Raw genomic sequence first — 15968 nt, forward strand, 5'->3', positions numbered from 1 at the left:
ATATCAATGTATCATCCAAGGACTAGACAGACTACTTTCGAATTCAATGGCACAGTATCCTTGAACAGCATGTCTTCCATCGCGGCAACAGGCTTCGAGCTGGTGATTCGCCTGTAACAACTTTCACGTACTGTCTGACTCTATAAACCACCACCCCCTAAGATGCCCAAGACTGATTCAAAAGCCCCAAAGCTCATCATGATCCAGAACTGTATTGGACCATGGTTACGAAGACTGGAGAAACAAGCCAGAAGGGAATACTCTAGAACGAAATAACTATAATACATCAGAAGAATTATGCTGTACATGACAGGGGGTAAAATCATACTCTTATTCGTGATCATTAACCGTCTTTTTCCTTGCCTTATACCTTCCATGAAATCACCTTCCATCCCAATGGTTCTTTGTGCCAGCTGATCCAACGCGCGTGCTCAAGTCAAGGCTGTTTCTGAACGATGTAGCGATGCGATGCGATGCGATGACGGCCTCTTGAGCCCTTTACCCGTGCCACACCGGCATGCCTGATACCCAACCTTTCACCCTGTGCATGTACAACTCATCAGCCTCCCTAGAGTCACGACTATCCTTTTGGTCGATGCTGGCATACAGGCTGTACCCGAAACTCTCGAGCGTCTCAAGCAGTTGGAGCAGGATGACGCGGCCTGTGATGGCCTCGGTTTCGCTGGCGTGCCATGGCCGCCCGTGAAACTTGATCTCGAAGTAGTAGCACGTCTTCTCGGTACGCGAGATGACGAATCTGCCTAAAGCTTGCGTGAGGGCTGCGCAGACCTCGGGCGCAGGGGGGCTGGCGATCTTGAGGCGGTCGCTACCTGTGAACGAAATGGTCAACCAGTCGCACGGCGGGGGCGGCGGGTTCTGATGCCGAAATATGAGCGAGTCTATTGTGGCAAGAGAGGTCAGCCACTCAGCAAGATTGGCCCTTCAACGATGCACATATACCTCTATCAGACTCGGACTTGCTAACATCGACAGAGGACTGCAGAACCCAGCCGCGGTCATACAAGGTCTCGAGCATGCGGCGCATGAGCTTGCGCGACTCATCCTTGCCCGTCGACATCCCCCAGGGCCGGCCGTGGAGCTTGATCTCCGTGCCGCGGCCGGACCGGCGGACGTCCTGGATGCCACGAGTCCAGGCCGACTGCAAGAGGGCGCGCATGGCATTGACATCATCAGCGCCAAAGTTGAAGAAGCAGACGCGGTCGCTCTTGTTCAGCGACATGCAGGCGAAGCGCGTCTGGAAGATGGGCTGCGAGGAGCTCGACGAGGCGGCAACAGCGGTGGTGCTCCCATGCTGCCGCGTCGACTCCTCGAAAGACGGGGGCGGTGCCTTTTCCGACGGTACTGGCGGCTCCTTGGTCAGGTCATCGGCGCTACTGCCTCCTGAAGGACGAGGAGAAGGCATGTTCTCGGCTGAGTTTGATCCCGGGGTTCGTAAGTGGTGGAGTTGGAAAGGCAATACAGGTCACAATGGCAACGAGGATGAGAGGTCCAATGGTACAATGTAAGAGATGAGCAAGATAAGGTTCTTTCTGCCAAACACGATGCGCAGACAAGATGGTAGAATAGCAAACGGCCATAGCCGTCACACCTGAAGCACTGCGCCACGCAGGCACCTCAGTTGGCGAGGATGATGAAAGTGATCTGGTGTTTTTAGTCCACGGGTACTACTCCAGGGCTGTGCCTCAGCGCAGAGCCTGCCAAGACAGCCACCCCACTGACACTACTGTAGTAATTCCAGTGTAGATCAACAAGCCCTTCGAGGTAGGTTTTGCCACACTCTGTATTGTGTCTGTAACCTCGTGATTGGGCTCAAATGAGGAAACCATCGTCTGGTTCCCCGATCTCTTGAAAGAGTCGCTCAACGTGAATTTGACTGCGTATTCTACCTTGCGAGCCTGGGAAGTGGAGTCAGCAAGCCCACTGGGCTGTGCTGCTTGCTTTCCACTGAACCAGCTGCCGAGTACGCGCCATTCGGAAACTCTGGACTGGATAGCAAAAGCAAGTCTTGATTTCTTCCGACTCGCTTCTCGCATCGGTTTTGCACCAACATCTATATGAGATTCAACCTCACATACCTAGCAATGAGAAAAGATGGTCATTTCCCTTACGGTCAAGAGTGAATCTAGCCACTCTAAAGGTTGTCACAAAGTGAGTGCTTGAGAAGGTTGAGAAAGAGCAGGAAGTGTAATCAAGATGATCGGAAAATTAGATGTGAAGAAGCTGTAACAGTAGTCACATCCGCAGATGAGAAGTTCAAGTCTGTCGGCATCGACTCCTGATCCTGAACAAAACACCGTGCCACGTAAGGAAGAACGGAGTTTTCGTTCACGGTTTTCCCGTTAGTTCTGTTTGCTGATCTGCCGTCAGCATGGTGTCTTTGTTCCACATCTTGGCCCCCAACAATACCATAGCGACGGATTCCCAGGTCGAATGTCGCTTCACATTTCTTGGTATGACACATTATCTCAAATCCTGTCAAATTTCGATTTCACCGCTGGCATGGGAGGCCCTGTTGGGAAGGTGTTCCGGATACTAATCATAGTATCATAGGAGAATACGGGGTTTGCTCAAGACGTCGACGCCCGCTCCATGTGTCTTTTCATCTGCTTGGTCTCTCACCCGATTTCAGGAAGTGAAGAAAGCACACCAAAGTTATTGATCTCACTAGACTGAGTCTATCTTGATACAAACAGCGGCAAAACGCTTACAATGTCCTACTCGCTCGCCGAGGCAATCCTCCTCCTCGCTCTCAGCAGCTCCGTCGCAGCCCTCATAGCCGACATCATATACAAGCTATACTTCCACCCGCTCGCAAAGTACCCTGGCCCGCCGCTCGCGAGAGTCTCGTGCCTGCATGCAACCTACCATGCCTGGCGAGGCGATTTGCATCTGGACATGTGGAGGTGCCACGAGCGATACGGCGACGTCGTACGGTACAAGCCAAACTCGCTCCTCTTCAACACGGCCGGCTCGCTCAGGGATATCTATGGCCACAGTTCGAACGGCAAAGTGCTGAAAAGCAGGATGTACGCTGTGGCGGTACACCGGGCGCCAAGTACCGTCACGATGAGGGGCGGAAAGGACCACGCTCGCCGCCGGCGCATACTGGGCCAGGGTCTCTCGGATCAGTCTCTGCGTCGATACGAAGGTCGGATTTTGCGGCACATTGACCAATTCTGTGATATCATGTACGACAAAGAAACCATTGGCGAGGGCCAAACCGTGGAGAAAGAGCCGAGAGACAGTTGGTCGCCGCCGCTCGACATGTCAAAGTGGACAAACTACCTGACGTTTGACCTCATGTCCGACATTGTCTTCGACGCCAAATACAACCTGCTCGGCGCCGAGCGCTTCCGTTACGTCGTGGACTGCATCGACCGCTCCAACTTGCGCATGGGCGTCCTCATCTACCTTCCAGAGCTGACCATGCTCCGGCTGGACAGATACATCTTCCGCGACAGCATCAAAGCGCGCAATCGATTCGTCAAGTTTGTCACGCGCGTCGTGGCAGAGCGGCTGCAAAAGACATCATCCGCCGACTCGCTCGGCAACAGCGATCTCTTTGCCCACCTTGCCGACGCCAAAGACCCAGAGACTCGCGAGAGCTTTACGACCAACGAGCTTGCGGCCGAGAGTACAACGCTCATTGTGGCCGGAGGGGATACCACATCGACTGCAATCTCGGCTGTGCTCTTCTACCTCTCGCGACATCCCGATGCGTACAGGAAGGTTGTGAAGGAGGTGCGCTCGACATTTGGCTCGTACGATAAGGTCAAGATGGGAGCCCAACTGGTATCTTGCAGATACCTTCACGCCTGCATCGATGAGGCGTTGCGTATGTCGCCTCCCGCGCCAGCATGTCTGTGGCGCGAGGTGGTCGCACCGGCGGGCTTGGTGGTCGACGGGGTCCACGTGCCGCATGGCGTCGACGTTGGCATGTCCATCTACGCCATTCAACATAGCGAGAGACAGTATACGAATCCCTTCTCCTATCATCCCGAGCGGTGGCTCGAAGATGACGGGGCGGGCAGCATCGAGAAGGCTCGCGCAGCATTCAATCCCTTCTCCATCGGGGCTCGGAATTGCCTTGGGGCGGGGCTGGCGCGAGCAGAGACGATGTTGACCCTGGCACGTCTTCTCTGGCTAGGTGACTTCCAGGTCGCAGCCCAGAAGGACCTCGCGCCCGTGGGAGCTGGAAATCCAGGGGCCGCCAGTGGTCGACACAGAGATCATGAGTATCAGCTGTTCGAGCACATCACCGCGCAAAAGCAAGGACCCTGGCTGCAATTCCGAGCACGCGAGGATCTCAGATAGCGGCGCAGCTTTAAAATAGCGGGACGCCGGTTCAATAAACATCTGTATTGCAGAGCAAAAATAAGAAATTGGAAGAGGTAGTTAGTCCGCTTGCATCAGCCGTGAATCGAACACGGGGCCCTACTATGGCAAAGTAGGATTTTACCACTAAACCACTGATGCTGCTTGTTGCTGACATAAGCCTCAATTATTTCTCATGATCCTACGCAATTCTTGCCGAAACAGCAAGACTTCTTTTCTAAGCTCATCTTCTGGAATATTTAGTTCCCTCTTCGACTTTTACTTACGGGGTTGCCAGACTGGGCCTTCCAGGAAAGACATCCAGCAAAGTGCTCTCTTCCAGGTTCCAACCAAAGACGGTCATTTTGCAAACAGAGTTATCTGGTCAAAATCGAGCAACACATGTCTGTAATCTTTTCAGCAAGTTTGATACACTGCAGGACATGAAGTAAACCAAATATGAACGCGGGGGGAACTGCCTCGTCATCCAGATTTGTTGTGTTGTTCGCGTCAACTCGATGGTACTTTCTTAATGGTTCAGAGACTGCTATAGAAATCGATGGCAACAACGGCACAAGGTTTCAGTCAGAGTTACATGATGCCTAATCTATGCATGATACGGACTATTCTGTTCGCTACTGTTGTTGAAGGCCGGGTTGTGGTTGTAGAAGGACAAAATGCCGGGAGCACAGGAAACATTGAGATTCTTACCCATCCAATATTACAACTGCTCACGAACAGACCGAGGAACGCAAACAACAGTGATTTTATTTCTCAAAGACTTTTCTTCTTTGGGAAGCATTACAGAGTTACAGAATTGCATAGCAAATGAGGCTTTGAAAGAAAGGTTAAGGAACCAAACTTTATGCACTTCTGTCTCTGCACCCTGCCTCAAAGATGATATGGTGGGCAAACTGTGTCACACATGGGAATTTCAGGCAACATTGCTGTTTCTGTCATTCATGGGCTAAAATTTGACATGCCGACTACAGCAATGTCGGCGTATTGCTAAGGTGCCGCAATAAACAACTTGGGTGTAAGCCCGCTATTACAGAAGATTAAATTGCTCCTGCGCCTCAGCATCCTGTCGCATCTCCGGTTTTCTTGCCACCATCGTTGTCGGCGCACTTTCTACCTGCCTCTTTGCATACTGGCAGATTCGTTCTCTCGCTATTCTCCTCGTCTGTTACATCTCGTGGGATTTCTTCCTCTTCCACAGCGTGGCTTGCGTTCCAGCTGCTTGCATCATACGGCGCACCATCTCTTCGCCTTACTTTCTGTTCCTCCCACAGAGACCTTTGGCCTTTTCTCACTCATGACCCTAATGATTGTCTCCTATTTACCATATTGCGGTCCTTCCAGGGGGCCAAGCCGTTCTCTAATCAATCTTGACTGCTACTATTTTCAGCACACACCCTCGTTCGCCTGTCCTTTCCTATTTGTTTTTCCAATGTTGCTTTGGTGTTACTAATTGGGATTCGTGTACCGGTTTTTTCTGCTTCTCAAGCTTTTGTTTTTCTGGGTGGATATCGGGGAATAAACTAGCAAAAACACCCGAGGAAAGGCGAACATGGCGTTTTTCAGAGGGGGCGTATTGCACTTCTATTTTCCCTGGTGCCAATTACGCCGTTTCTTGGTCATCTGCAGGGCGAACACGGTTTCTCTGTACCATCAAAAGAGCCATTTGTGCATTTGGAACATTGGTACTTTCAGGGCGGGACGACTAGCAGCCGAGAAGGACTGGCGTAGGATGTTCTCTTTCTCCTCGTACCTGGGTCATGACTATGCTCGAATCATCCATACAGACAGAAGAATATCGTGGCTGTCACGATGCGGTGCTGTGTACCGCAGCGGGCTATCGAGAGCATGTGGATAGCAGCCGGACCCTGATCCTTCAGAGTAGGATCGAGCACATCTAAATAAAGCATCGAAATCGTCACGGCTGCACGTGCCTGACTGACTATATGGCACGACAAGTTATTTTGGGACACGGCACTGATAACGCTGAGAGATGATTCATGAGTGGTCGCGCCGTCCGGCCGACGGCCCTTTTGACTGTCTAGCGCTCGATAGCGTGCAAATCCTCTGCCTATACTTACACGGCAACAAAACAAAGGCGGGCTCCCGGCCTCTCTGGCTACACAAGCCAGCCTCGATGTGTGCTCTACAAACGCATCCAACAAAGGGAAAAGGATCATACAAAGTTAAGCCTCCCACGTCGCAATAGACCCAACGAGCATGGAGCCCAGCCCGGGGTCTGGATGTGACGCTGCTGCCCTGCATATTTGCAGGCATGGGTGTCGTCGTAGGCGCCGGACCCCACGAGGAGGCGCTATCCACGCGCCAGCCTCGTCCCTTTCTCCTTTCCCCCCCTGCAAGCGCCCGCGCTACTAGGACGGCTGTGAGGCAGCCTCGAGCCCCCCCTCGGAGGTTTCGATACGGGCGCGTCCCCCATGCGGCCGTTCTCGCGCATGATCGAGGCGCAATACTCTATTGGGAGCAGACTCAAGATGACGCGCCGTGGGTGACTAATTTCGAGTCTGTGAAAAGTGCGATATTCGCCGGCTGGTGCGAGCGCGGGGGAGCGGCATAGGCATCATGTATGCGAGCCCCGCGCTCTAGGCTTGCTTTTCCGCGCCCTCGGTGTTGTCGTCGACGTACTCCCAGGCGTCGTCGTCCTCCTCCTCCTCCTCCTGGTCGTCGGGCTCGCCTGTGACGCTCCGCCAGACGCGGCCCCACATGCCCTTCTTCTGCAGCAGGGCCAGGACCAAGACGACGGGCACGTACCAGATGCTGACCCAGAAAAGGCCCCTGGCGCTGCCGCCGGCGCCGCCCTGGCGCCAGAAACGGACCGACTCGCGGGCCATCCAGGCGTTTACGGGCAGCGAGGTGACGGCAAAGGACCACTCGGTGACGCCAGCGGCGCACAGGCCGACGCAGACAGGGAGGAAGCCGAGCAGGCCGTAGCGCAGGGCAACGCGGGCGTTACGGGCCGGGTTAGTCCAGGCGAGCATGCGCAGGCCCGCGGCGCGGTACTCGTCGCGCACGCCCCACGACAGCGCCATAAAGTGGGGGAACTGCCAGGCGAAGAGGAGGGCGGCGAAGAGCCAGCCGCCCACGCTCGAGCCGTCGGGCGCCAGCAGGAGCTCGCGCCACGAACCGTCGCCGACGGCCGACTCGCCCGCCGCGGCGGCCCAGCCCATGAGCGGCGGGATGCCGCCGACGACGGCGCCGACCCACGTGTTCGCGGCGGAGAGGCGCTTCATGGGCGTGTAGACGCCCGCGTAGAGGACGATGTTTGCCGCGCCGAGGAACGCCACCGTCGGGTTGACGCCCAGGTGCAGGGCGGCGACGCCGGCGAGGGCGCAGCCGGCGGCGAAGAGGAGCGCGGCGCGCGTCGACACGAGGCCGCGGACCAGGGGGCGCGCGCGCGTGCGGCTCATGAGGGCGTCGGTGCGCGGCTCGTAGAGCATGTTGAGGGCGTTTGCGGCGGCGGAACAGAGCGTCGTGCCAGTGGTCAGGAAGAGCAGCGTGAGCGGCGAGAGGGAGGGCAGGGTCGCCTCGGCGGCGCCTGGTGAGAGGAAGGCCGGGACCGGGTATATGGCGTAGGGGGCCATGGCCGAGAGGACGACGACGAAGGTTAGACGCGGTTTGGATAGCGAGAGCAGCGCCGAGAGCTTGCGCCGGATCGAGTCGGCCGGCTGCTTGGCCGCGGCCTGGGCGAGGATCGAGGACGCATCGGGAGGTAGTTGGGCACCGTCAGGTGAGGAGGGTGTTGGCTTGCCGGAGGCTAAGGCGGCGGAAAGAGCAGAGGCCTCGGCGTTCTGCTTGGCGGCCTGTCTCCGGCGATGTGGTAATGGTTCGGCGGTAGCGGTAGCGGCGGCAGTCGCGGGGGAGGACGCGTCCGAGGTAGCTTGTGATGAGGTTGAGCCGAGCTTGGTTGAGGTTGCTGCTGGAGGCGACGTCACCGCAGCCGGGTCCATGTTCCGCGCCCTTGTCCGGAACTGGATGCCGCCAAACCTCTCCAGCAGCGTGTTTGACAGAAAGTAGGCGCCCTTGACACGGGGCGATTGGGCGGGCGCGCTGCCCGTGCCGGCCGCAGAAGCAGCCGCGGCCGCAGCTCTCGGGCGTGCGGTGGTCGAGAGAGGGGCCAGAAATCTTTGCCCTGCGGCTGGCAGGCGGCGCCGGCAGCACCTCCAGCACACATTGTCGACGGCGCCGACGCCCGGCAGTAGGGATCTCGGGCCCGGCATGTCTCTGTGCGGTCTTTTCAGCTCATCAGGGCAGCATCAGAGGACAAGGTCGAGCGCATAGGGGTTGCGCTTTGGCGTCAATTGGGTGAGGTGCTTGCTCGTCGTCGCGGCCGACTCGTGAGTGCAGCAGAACTCGGCCTAGCTCCGACGAAGTTCTGACGATCCACAGGCGCGCCACTGGCCGGGGTTCGTGGCGCCAGATCAGGGGTGGACTGTGGTCGGTGTTGACCGGCGAACGTACTTGTAATTGCTGTCTGTTGTGACTGTTGCCCGCCCGGCTGGTCCTGTGCTGCACTGACCATCCATTTCCTGCCGTCACGTGCACATCCGGTTGAAAGATGGCATAAGTAAAGCTGCTGTGGGGGCGCCCACTTAAACCCAAAATCAGCAAAAATGCATCTAACGCGGTGCTGCACCGCACCACCAACGTGGGCCTCTGAGGACCAAGTCCGTGATAACACCAAAGGCTCTACACATTAATCTATTTGTACAATATCCGAGTAACGCTTTGGGCATGCCCGAGAGGTTCTTGTATGGCCGATTCCACCGCATGCTGTATATTGACTTGGCCGTTTAGCCCGCGTCGCCTGCTTCGTTGCGACGACCTCAAATGCACTAGGCTCACGCTTTGTACTTGATGCTGGAAGTATGCGTGTGCTTTGTGTGTGTGGCTCGATATGTTGGGGCTCTAGAAGGCGAAATGGAGCCCTGTGATGTATCAGGTGCTAGTGCGAATGAAAGTCTTCAAGAAGAAGAGGCGTACCTTGGCGTGAAGTTAGTACGTGTATATATGGGAGCCTACCTTATGGACGTGTGTAAAGGTACCCGTACAAGTAGGCGACGGAGGGGGGTCCTTCCACTGTAATTGCTGCTGCTTTTCGACCTTCCGTAGCGCTTTGTGGGAGACCCAGCCTTGTACGGCCCTATATATTGCATTATCGAGCTTAAGGGGTGTATGGATCTGCTGCTTTGCTTGATTAGACCGCAACTCGGAGAGCTGGTTGTTCAACGCAAGCCGAATTGCCTTCTATGCTTTAAAGAGGTCGAACGTCGACCTCTGGAGGTACGACTTTAAGAGTGTGTGAATCCCTTTCATGCGGGAGGTAGCTATATTCCCAAAATGAGCCTCTAGGTTGATCCACGCGGCAACAAGCTTCTCTTTGAACACTGTAAATAAATCCGCTGCTGTAATATTCTACTTATTATCCAACTTTTATAAACTTTTATATATTCGAATACAGAGCCCAAGTAAAATAGCGTGAGGCTGAGCTACTAAAACTACTACTAAAACTACTAAAGTACATATTTGCTAAGGAAAGTGTAAGCTTTTAACACAGCTTTCCAGCCGTCGGACTCCGGATCACTGCTCCGGTCGCAAATATGGGCAGCGCCATCGACGAGCGCGAGGCCGGCCGGCACGCCGCGGGCTACGAGCACGTCGTACGTGTCCTGGCTTTGGAGCCACGGGATTAGGTCGTCGCCGGTGCCGTGGACCAGGAACGTGGGCACGGGCGCGTACGTGCCGGCCTCGACGTGGGCGCGCGGACTAACGGCGCGGACGCGGTCGAGGTCGGGTTGCGGCGCCGCGTTCCAGTCGGTGACGCAGCCGGCCCCGGCGGCCTCGTCGTCGCGGTCGGCGGCGGCACGGGTCGGGAGGCCGTCGACGATGACGGGCAGGGTCTGGGCCTTCCAGTTCATGTGCAAGATCATTCGGCAGCGCGCGTCCTCGAGGATGCGCGGGTCCGGAAGGGCCGCGTGGGCGCCGATGACGCCGTAGCTGGTCAGGGGCGCATCGTGGACGCCCTCGAGCACGTCGAAGGCGAGGCCCGAGCTCGCGGCGCCGGGTATGTCGATGGGCGTCGTCTACCACTTGTCCGTGTAGTCGGTCGGGCAGTAGAAGCCCAGGACGGCGGTGGGGGGCGGCAGGCCGCGCGCGGGCGCCGTCCAGGCCAGCGACAGGGCCAGCATGCCGCCCGAGGACCAGCCGATGGCAGCGACGCGGGCGCCGTCGACGACGCCGCCGGCGGGGCGGGCGGGCGAGTCGAGGCCCGGGAGGATGTCGCGCGCCCACGCCAGCGCCGAGCACACGTCGGCCATGGGCCCGTCGGCCAGCGTCAGCTCCGGGCAGAGGCGGTAGTCGACACTGACGCGGAGGAAGCCGCGCACGAGCAGGAGGCGCGTCTGCGCGGGGCGGACGTCCTTGCGCGAGTAGATGATGTGGCTGCCGCCGTGGACCATGAGGGCGACGGGCCGGGGCTTGGGGTCCGGCGGGCCGGGGCTTGGGGTCCGGCGGGCCGTCGGCGACGGGCCAGTACACGTCGGCGTGGATTTCCAGGTCGCCCACCTTCTTGTACACCACCGTCTCCATGACCGCCTTGGCGCCGTATCCCTCGGGCTTCCTGGCGGCGCCTCCGCCGGGTGTGGTCGTCTTGGGGGCCGTCGGGAACGCTCCGATCAGCCGCACCGTCTTGGACTTGGGCGACTCGCCGTCGCTTCACTCGACGGCCGCGAAGCCGGCGGCCTTCATGACGCGCTTCCAGTGTCGCTCGTCGACGGTGGCGTGCGAGCGCCCGTCCTCGAAGCGCCACTAGCCCTCGAGCGGGCCGAACACGACGTCGAGCCAGGACATGTTGCGGGTGATCTCGAGAAGGGTCAGGGCGCCGTCGTCGCTCAGCATGGCCCGTAGGTGCCCCAGCGACGTGCCCAAGTCGCGCGTCGCGTGGATCGCGTTCGAGGCCAGCACGATGTAGTACGCCGCCACGTCCTCGGGCTTGGGCGGCTGCTCAATGTCCAGGACCTTGAAGCACATCTTGCCGTCGCCGGCGAGGTCCGCGAACTCGGCCCGCTTGGCCGCGGTGCCGACGAGGGAGGTCGAGATGTCGGTGAAGACGTACTCGAAGGGGACGCCCAGGCTGCGCAGCCGCTCGACCACGACCTTTGTCGTGCCGCCCGTGCCGGCACCGACCTCGAGGATGCGGAACTTGCCGCCGCTTCCGTCGCCAGTGGAAGCGGAGGATTTTGCTGTCAGCGCCCGCTCCACGAAGTCTCCCAGCACCCATCCTGGCGCGCGGAAGAGCGGCCACCTGTCGTACGCGTCCTCGAGCACCGCCCTGGTGGCCGGGTCGCCAAACAGGATCTGCAGGGCGTCCTTCTCGCCCGTCAGGCAGGCAGCGAGCTCGGACCCGACGGCGCGCACGAGCTTGTTGACGGTTGCGTGCGACGGGTAATAGGAGAAGGGGACCGAGCAACCTGTATCCCGGATCCCTGGTCCAGGCCGCCGCTCCGCGACACACCAGAAGCGACACTACCTTAAGTAACCCGGTTACCGAGATCGGAGACCCGGGATTCACTTTGCCGGCCTGTCAGTCATTCTGTGCGGACACTCCGAGTCGATTCTGAATATGTAGTGTATTCTGGTTGAGTAAGCTGTTCTGTTTCATCCGACTTTGTCTTCTTTTCCTCCTCCCCTTTCTTCACGGTCTCTTCTACAAGCGTGCTGGCCGAAGCGAGCGAGATTGCTTCCCACCTTTCTGCTTCCCACCCTTCTACTTCCTGTGTAGTTCTACGCAACTTGCCCTCTCCCTTCTCTAAGTCTAACTCATCGGTGGTGAGCGTGTTCCTCCTTTTAACCTGAGGTAGGACGAGATGGCCTAACGCTCGGCCGGTATTGTACTTCAATGAAGTCAATAGATCGAGTTGCTCTACAGTCAATGACGGCTTTGCGGACATTAGCGGAGAAGTCGGGATCCCCACAAGCTACAACAGTCAGCCATGCCCGCCCTGAAGGAGTGAGGTACTTGCCTACGACGATGCTCTTTTCCGAAGTAGCATCCATCATATGTTTCAGCAAAAGATCCCGCTCAATCTGGTGAAAATACAACCAATGGCCAGTTTCTACGAACGCTGGCGTCTCGTTCTCCTCCGATGGGTAAACGCACCACACCACAAAGAGTTCCTTTCCGCATTAGTATGTTAGCGGCAAATCATGGGCTCTAAGATACTAACATTATTAGCGTTTTCCTTCGTGATGGGGTCTGCATGGTCGCATAGTCGCGATAGGCATTCTCGCCGACCGAAGGCGTAGTTGGCGACGTGGATGGACTCGCCTTGCGCTCAGATGGCAGCTCTCGCTACGCCTTGGAGTTTGTCCTTTGATCCTTGGCTCATACGCTAACCATATCACCTACGCCTGAGTCTATGGGTCTCAATCCAGGGTAATAGATCCCTTGCTAAGGACGGGCTCCATATCTTCCAATTTGGTTTCCCCCCCCCCCCCCCCCCCAAGTCTGCCATGCTTCCCTCCAGGAGGCCGCCTTTAGAGCATCTGCCGAAATTTTTAAAATAAGTTGATCTGCTTAATAATGAGTAACTTACTCTCAGCTACAGATGCTCGCATGTATAGAGCATCGTGCTGTCACAGAGGAAAACATTGGGTGGGTAGAGTGCTGGTTTTTGTTCTTGTATAAAACTGCAGCCAAACCATTTACTAGATCGACTGCCATTGTCTGAAGTGTGTTTAGGCTTCGAGGGTCTCTTGGTAACACATATAGTTGCCACCATTGGGCCTTAGTGTTCTGGGCTCTGTGTCGAGCCCGGCGATGTTTGGCTTTCACTATGCCTTTGCTAGCCCTCCGCTGTGATGCTTCCCACTGGACTGGGGAATATATGAACGGTATCCGACCCGGGCAGACCAGTCCAATAGGCGCTCTGCCGTTGTTGAAGTGTATCCCTTGAGGCATCAGCCTTTGGAGTGTACTGTCGGACCTCTCTTCCATCGGGAATACCCGAATAACCTCTCCTTGGACCTCCGCCACATATGTTCTCTCATCAAATGCGGTACTCCAGAGGGGTATGTCTTTGTGATTGATTAAAGCCGATCTGGTCAAGTCTCGCAGCAGCTTTGATACTGGGACCAATGCAACCTGCCATATTCGTTGGTAGTCTTCGCGAGACATTCCATCTTTCAGCTCTGGCCATGGTTTGTGATCGAATGGCGAATTTCCGCGCACCAATGCCGTCAGAAACGTAACGGCCTCTTCCTCGCAACCATATAGGCCATCGAGACAGTAAGACCAAGCCAGTGCCCTTCCGAGAGGAAGAAGAAGTTCCTCTAGGCGTCTATTTCGGAACACCTACTAACCCAGGGTGAAAAGTTCCTGGATTATATCCCTCTCTATAAAGCTATAGCGGATAGTAAATATAAGCTCCTAGAAGACTTGATTAAGTTTGTGTCTCTTGACTTTATTGTATTGTCTGCGGAAGACTGGAAGTAGTATTTGACGTTTAAATTCTTTAAATGCAAAGAAACTCGAAGAGTGGACTAAGACAGCAGATAATATCGTGGGAAAGTCTGGAAGAAACCTAAGGATTTGTGCACCTAGTTCGAGAGGAAGGCTAGTAAAGCGGTTGAAACTGGGTGGAGGGCAAGATCAGGAGATACGGCTGACACGTAATGCTCTGGTCTTGAGTTGAAAATCCATAGGAATTATTTCGAGAGAATGAAGATAATGAGAAAGGAATGAGGCAACTGGCTGATAGGAATAGACGTAGTATATAATCTATATCTGCCTCCAGGCTCGGGAGGCAGCCTTTGAATGAACAGTCGGCAGGAAACTGCTTAGTTTCTGGAGGCCAGGCTTTCATGCTATCCCTGGTAAGCGGCCTCCAGTCACGCAAGGACGACGCTGATAGAGGGTTCAATCCCCTGGATTGCGATGTGGCGTAGTCACCACGGTGTCTCTTCGCCCCATAGTGGCCAGAATAACTACTTATGTTATGATTCTTATCCTGGTATAGCTTGAGGCATAACCAACCGTGGCTGTTCAAGATTATGTCAGTGTGCCTTGCCACTAGGAGAAGAATGAGTGAACTGTGGGCCGGATGTAGCCTTCGTGACGGGGCGAGAAGATGTTGGTTGTCAATGCACATAAACCTTAGGAATAGCTGTTGAGGGACTGGCCAAGCCGCTTCCTTACCGTGTGATCAGCATGGCCGTGTGATAGGCATCCTTTTAGCGGCTGAAGGTGACGTTGAAGGAATTTTCATTGTGTTGAGCATTAATGCCGCCATCTTTGGATTTGCCATTGTTCACACCCTCAGCTCGGGGACTTTTACTACTGAGCCTCTTCCAAGGCCGTTTCACTATACGGCGGTTTTGCTATTGGTCGAAATACGTACGATAGAATCAAAAGGAAATGAAAGGAATATTCAGAAGAGGGGAAGGCAGATTGAGTGTCCAGGGTGTGAAGTATATATCATGAAGAGTTGAAGTTGAGATCACGAAGCGTATACCTCAAGTTTTCGATAGAGTGACAAAATAGGTCCATCTGGCGAATAGAGGAATCAGAAATCGGAACCCCCAACATCGACACAGATATTACAAATCTCAAGACGATGACCTTACTAGAGCTGGAACCTGGCATGCTTGATGCCTACAGCTGTAAGCACCTCACAATATCATTTTGTCCCGACGCCTATGGTCTTTGATCCCCAGAACTTCCCGCTTGTTGATAATATCACAAGATTGCAACACAATGTGCACATAAAATCACACATACCAGACGGCGCCCAAGGTCCAAGACCTACTCGTTTCAGATTGAATCCCGAGCATTCCACAGTAACGTCATCTGATCCTCTCGCAAAGGGGCAGCTCGAGGAGGAGTGCTCCACCGGCAATACTCTCTGGTCTTCCGAGCTATGCAAGTATAAACTAAGATCTGGTTTCACGGCAGTGTCTCGGTGCCTTTTTTTTTCAATTCGTTCTTTGGCGTTCACTCGCATCCTCTTGACTGGAATGTGCAAACGTTATTACTGATGCTGGTGGCTCTGGGCAGACAACGACACCATGCTAGTTTGGGAACAGACCATCAAGAACGCCCAAGTCTGCACCGATTTGGGCAAACCCTCAGTTTGTCTCGGCGAAATAGGGCAGCTGGATTCTGAGGTGTAGGTGCCCACATGTCATTATGTCTCTCTCCCTAGATATTAGCGGCAGCTGGGTGACCCAGGCCCGAGAGGGGGTGGGATTAAGAGCTGCCTGTAAAAAGAGGCTGAGGAATGCGGGTGTAGCTAAGGACCGTTTGCATGGGCGGAAGGGAGAAAATGCTGTCAAGGCACATACGAAGCTCATCAGTCGCAAGACTACGGTTGACATACGAGTGGTTCCAAACTTGATCCAGGCAAACAAAAGACAGGCCCATAGCATGAGATCTCCTTTCTCACCTCTTGTTCCTCGCGCTCCGTTCACAAACGCCCAGGTATCCTGATATGGGCTTACACTACCCGACTCAGCTTGCATGGATCGACAAAATAGACCGCCCAAGCGCGTGTCTGGCGCAAACGTGGTGGGAAAAGGGTCGTTACTAGCTAGGGAGATCAACA

General features: G+C 55.6%; 5 protein-coding genes across 5 annotated transcripts; 1 reads left to right on the plus strand and 4 right to left on the minus strand.

Annotated features, from left to right (window-relative positions):
* Window positions 1–498: 498 nt before the first annotated feature.
* E0L32_010795 (uncharacterized protein) lies at window positions 499–1423 on the minus strand (the record flags this gene model as incomplete). The annotated part of the gene is made up of 2 exons (XM_031133453.1): window positions 499–830; window positions 961–1423. The coding sequence occupies 2 exons, from the start codon at window positions 1421–1423 to the stop codon at window positions 499–501; spliced, it is 795 nt and encodes a 264-aa protein (XP_030989009.1).
* Window positions 1424–2730: 1307 nt separating this feature from the next.
* E0L32_010796 (uncharacterized protein) lies at window positions 2731–4335 on the plus strand (the record flags this gene model as incomplete). Its single annotated transcript, XM_031133454.1, has 1 exon — window positions 2731–4335. The coding sequence occupies one exon, from the start codon at window positions 2731–2733 to the stop codon at window positions 4333–4335; it is 1605 nt and encodes a 534-aa protein (XP_030989010.1).
* Window positions 4336–6953: 2618 nt separating this feature from the next.
* On the minus strand, window positions 6954–8588 carry E0L32_010797 (uncharacterized protein; the record flags this gene model as incomplete). Its single annotated transcript, XM_031133455.1, has 1 exon — window positions 6954–8588. One exon carries the CDS (start codon window positions 8586–8588, stop codon window positions 6954–6956), a length of 1635 nt encoding a protein of 544 aa, XP_030989011.1.
* A 1293-nt stretch (window positions 8589–9881) lies between these two features.
* On the minus strand, window positions 9882–10826 carry E0L32_010798 (uncharacterized protein; the record flags this gene model as incomplete). Its single annotated transcript, XM_031133456.1, has 2 exons — window positions 9882–10451; window positions 10497–10826. The coding sequence occupies 2 exons, from the start codon at window positions 10824–10826 to the stop codon at window positions 9882–9884; spliced, it is 900 nt and encodes a 299-aa protein (XP_030989012.1).
* Window positions 10827–11175: 349 nt separating this feature from the next.
* E0L32_010799 (uncharacterized protein) lies at window positions 11176–12595 on the minus strand (the record flags this gene model as incomplete). The annotated part of the gene is made up of 3 exons (XM_031133457.1): window positions 11176–11787; window positions 12262–12543; window positions 12590–12595. The coding sequence occupies 3 exons, from the start codon at window positions 12593–12595 to the stop codon at window positions 11176–11178; spliced, it is 900 nt and encodes a 299-aa protein (XP_030989013.1).
* Between the last annotated feature and the right edge of the window lie 3373 nt (window positions 12596–15968).

Source organism: Thyridium curvatum, assembly GCF_004353045.1.
Source record: "Thyridium curvatum strain D216 chromosome Unknown NODE_91_length_158940_cov_68.853331, whole genome shotgun sequence".
NCBI classification, from domain to species: domain Eukaryota; kingdom Fungi; phylum Ascomycota; class Sordariomycetes; order Thyridiales; family Thyridiaceae; genus Thyridium; species Thyridium curvatum.